This window comes from Arachis duranensis, chromosome 6 (assembly GCF_000817695.3).
Source record: "Arachis duranensis cultivar V14167 chromosome 6, aradu.V14167.gnm2.J7QH, whole genome shotgun sequence".
Classification (NCBI taxonomy): Eukaryota; Viridiplantae; Streptophyta; class Magnoliopsida; order Fabales; family Fabaceae; genus Arachis; species Arachis duranensis.
Window position 1 is genome coordinate 96,748,479 of NC_029777.3, and position 4,364 is coordinate 96,752,842.

Below are 4,364 nucleotides of genomic sequence, written 5' to 3' on the forward strand. Positions count from 1 at the left end.
TTAAATTTGAAAATTAGTTAACATATGAGATTATATTAGACTTTTAAATTTTGAAAAGCACAAGCCAACTTTGAAAAGCTCTATCCTAGGTGCTTTCAAAAGTACCCCGATCTTTTAAAAGCTGCAAGCACAAGCACATGATCTTTTTGATTTACCAAACACAAAATGAGGAGCTTGAGCTTTTAAAAAGCACAAGCACATCTTCAAAAAACTTTACCAAACCAAGCCTAACAAAACTCAGTCCAACTTAACCATGCAAACCTTTTTATATTTGTGTATATTTATATGAGTAATATATACTAAAATTAGTCATTAAAGTCAATTATTAGTATAAAATATACATATTAGATTATAAATATATATTAAAAATAAATTAAATCACATATATATTTATATCCAAATATATTTGTGATTTATTTTAATATCTGATTTTAGTGTACAAATAATATTTATATATATATATATTAATTTATATATTTTTAATTAAATAATGATAAAATTCACATGCATTGTTTTTACGTGAAGTTAATAGTTGATAATAATTAAATAGTGATTTAATTAAACTTGTAAATTATTTAACAATTTTTAAATATTAACTTCACATAAAGACAATATGTAAATTTTTATCTTAAATAATTAGTCTTTAGATTAATTAAATATATTATAATAGAATAATTAAAAATGCAATAAATAAGTAGTTAAAATTTTTACAGTAATATAATAATAAACTTTTATAGAAAAAATAAATACATATTTCATATACAATAGTTGATTGATGATTAATTTTTTTATATATCAAATTAGAATCTTTAAATATTCTAAAAATACTTTATAAAAACAATAAATTAAAAGAAAAGTTTTTAATAGAAGGATAACATTTTTTAATTTTTAGTCCATTAGGTATATTTGAAGTTTCAAAGATATTCTATTTTTTACTCTTATTACAAAAATTATTTATCAAATTATTAATTTTTTAACTAGTGGGGACCATTTCCTCTTCAAGTCCATCCCTACTTTCCATGAGAGTTTATTAAATAGTAATACTTTTGTACAAATATACTACTAGTCATAGGTTACATAGCTGAACAATTAATTAACTAAATCTTTTTGTCCTGTTCTCTCTCTAGGTCCTCAAATACCATCTGATTAACATCGTTGCTCTAAGATATCTTTTAAAAGCCTACAATATTGCTATTGCTATAAAATTCTACACGTCATCAGTTATGCATGCACCCACTCTAAATAAATCAATCCGTCTGATGTGATAGCACCTGTGGCCCTATAAATACACATAAAATATTGAAAATTTTTTAAATAATTTAGAAGTATTGATATTTCACTAATTTTAACGAATAATTTTAATTAATATATTATATACTTTTATAACTAAATCAACTACTAAAAATATTAAAATACCAATATTCTTAGAATACTTGAATTTCGTCGACTAAAATATTTATCATCAGCATAATAAATATGTGATATCTTTATATCTTATGCACAACAAAATTAATGACCACCCTCACATGCACAAGTACTTGCATATAAAGGCGGGTTTGAAGCCCAAGGAGTCTCTAAAAGCAAGAAGCAAAAAGAGTGTGTTGCAATTGAGTCAGTGAGGTGTGTTCGTAATTCGTATATATATATTGTGTTCTCAATAATTCTCTCACAGGATTTATTTCGTGTAATGTGATAAATATTTTGAGTCCTTGAATCCTATCTTAAACTTTAAAAATTTTCTATCATAAAATATAAATTAGTGTCCAAATAAACGTTCTGATTCTCAAGAATCTTGTCTCATATATCTATCTCTTTGATTTCTTCTCTTTTGTATAGATCCAAAGAATACACCATACACTCTCCAAGAAAGAGAGGGTGGCTTTAGGAATTAGGACCCTTTTTTAATAGGCCAGTGTCCATGTTATGAGAATTGTGAAGAAGAAATGATGATCATTACCTTCTTACACATGAAAGCATTGATCTGTTTCTTCTTCTTTGTGTTTGTCCCCACATCGGGGAATGACCTCTTAAGCTGTGAGACAACTTCACCAGATGCATCTGGCTACAGCTGCATACAAAATAATAAAAGCTCTATTCAATGTGCAACATTTGCACTCATTCACACAAATCCATACTTTTCTTCTCTCTCAAACCTCACTCATTACTTGGGACTTAACCGTTTTCTGATAGCAAAATCAAATGGTTTCTCTCCAGAAAACACTGAAATCCTCTCCAATGATCAACCCCTTTTGATACCAATTGATTGCAAGTGCAGCAAACATGGTTTTTTCTATGCTGAATTAACCAAAACCACCATCAAAGGTGAGAGCTTCCATGGCATTGCTGAATCACTTGAAGGCTTAACTACCTGCAAGGCCATAAAAGATCGAAACCCCGGCGTGTCGCCTTCGAATCTCAACGGAGAATTCAAGTTGCTGATTCCATTAAGATGTGCATGCCCAGTTTCATCTTCTCAAGAACAGAGGGCTCTGCTTTCTTATCCTGTAAGTAAAGGCGACACAGTTTCGAATTTGGCTTCAAAGTTTAATGTTACCATAGAATCCATAATTTCTACAAATAATTTATCATCATCAGAAGGGTTTGAAACTCAAAGCCTTACACCTTTTACATGCCTTCTGATTCCATTGTTAAATGATAATCCTGTGGCTAAACCCTCTAATAATCCGGTGATTAGTCCACAAAAGAAAACAAAAATGTGGAGAACTGAGTTGTGTATTGGCCTAGCCGGTGTTGCACTTGGACTCTTCATTGCTTCGTTAGTGGGATTCTTTTTCATCAGATTGAAGAACAAGAAGCAGAGTGTGAAGAACAATAATAAGTGTAAAGAGTTAGATATGGAGCTTCAACATCTGAATCTGAGTGTAAGAACAACCAGTGACAAAAAAGTCTCATTCGAGGTACCTCACGAGGGGAAGATCCTAGAAGCTGCGACGCCTCGAAAGATTTTCCTTGAGACATACACAAGGGAGGAAATTCGGAACGCAACAGAAGACTTCAGCTCAAGCAATCACATTGAGGGGCCGGTGTTCCATGGCCGATTGAACGGCAAGAACATAGCAATAAAAAGAACAACGAACGATGTGGTTTCGAAGATAGAGTTCGGCCTCTTCCACCACTCAGTTCAACGTCACCCCAACATTCTAATGCTTCTTGGAACAACAAGCTTGCTAGAGGGTCCAGATTCCTACCTGGTTTTCGAGTATGCGAAAAACGGATCCTTGAAAGACTGGCTTCACGGTGGCTTGGCAATCAAGAATCAGTTCATTGCTTCATGCTATTGTTTCTTGACGTGGAGGCAGAGGCTCCGGATCTGCCTCGACATAGCCGGCGCCTTGCAGTACATGCACCATGTGATGATCCCAAGCTATGTTCATAGGAACATAAAGAGTAGGAACATTTTCTTGGATGAAGAGTTTGGTGCAAAACTTGGGAATTTTGGTATGGCAATGTGTGCTGAGAATGAAACTGAAGATCCACATTTCTATTCCACAAACCCTGCTTCTTGGAGCCTTGGTTATTTGGCACCTGAATTTGTTCATCAAGGTGTAGTTTCCCCAAGCATTGATGTGTTTGCTTATGGGGTGGTTTTGTTGGAGGTTTTGTCCGGCCAGACACCCATAAGCAGGCCTAATGACAAGGGTGAAGGGAGTGTTTGGCTCACGGATAAAATCCGGTCGATTTTGGCGTCGGAGAAGAATGCAATTGAGCTGAGGGAGTGGATTGATAGTGCCTTAGGGGAGAACTATTCGTTCGATGCAGCTTTCGAATTGGCTAACATTGCAAGGGCTTGTGTTGAAGATGTGGCTTCTTTGAGACCAAGTGCAAATGAAATTGTTGACAAGATTTCAAGATTGGTGGAGGAGTTTCCGGATGATGAACACCACATGTTAATCACCGAAAGCTCTAGCAAGCCACTGGTTAATGCTGTATGAAAATTTAAATCCTAAACATAAGTTTCGTTTATTTTGGTGATGGCTCATGCAATTGTCTTTATATAAAGTTGATATTTGAGAATCCTTAATTTATTGTCACTAAGTATTAGTAATTATTAACTTCACATCAAGACAACTGCATATGAGTTCCACTAGTTATTTTTTTTGTCTTTCTAAGAAAATATAGGAGAGGATATACAAGTTCAGTACTCTTGATGATGTGAGTGCATACCTAATTGCTCTTTCTTGAAAGTGGAGGCAGAGAAAACACAAGTTCTTTGTCTCTCAATTTCTATATTTGTGTTCTGTCTCTACTCTCTAGTACTTAACATAGCTATAGTTTCTTTCTGTTGGTATGTAGTTGGATCGGATTTGGATCTTTCTTTCCATTGTGTAATTACTATAGCAAAT

General features: G+C 33.4%; 1 protein-coding gene across 1 annotated transcript; it reads left to right on the forward strand.

Moving 5' to 3' along the window:
• The first annotated feature begins 1,690 nt into the window (after window positions 1-1,690).
• Window positions 1,691-4,364, forward strand: LOC107494822 (protein LYK2). The gene has a single exon (XM_016115858.3). The coding sequence runs from the start codon at window positions 1,944-1,946 to the stop codon at window positions 3,951-3,953; it is 2,010 nt and encodes a 669-aa protein (XP_015971344.2). The 5' UTR covers window positions 1,691-1,943; the 3' UTR covers window positions 3,954-4,364.

Bases quoted from the DNA above. Each gene is read 5' to 3' on its own strand.
- LOC107494822 (XM_016115858.3), top strand. From the start codon at position 1,944: ATGATGATCATTACCTTCTTACACATGAAAGCATTGATCTGTTTCTTC.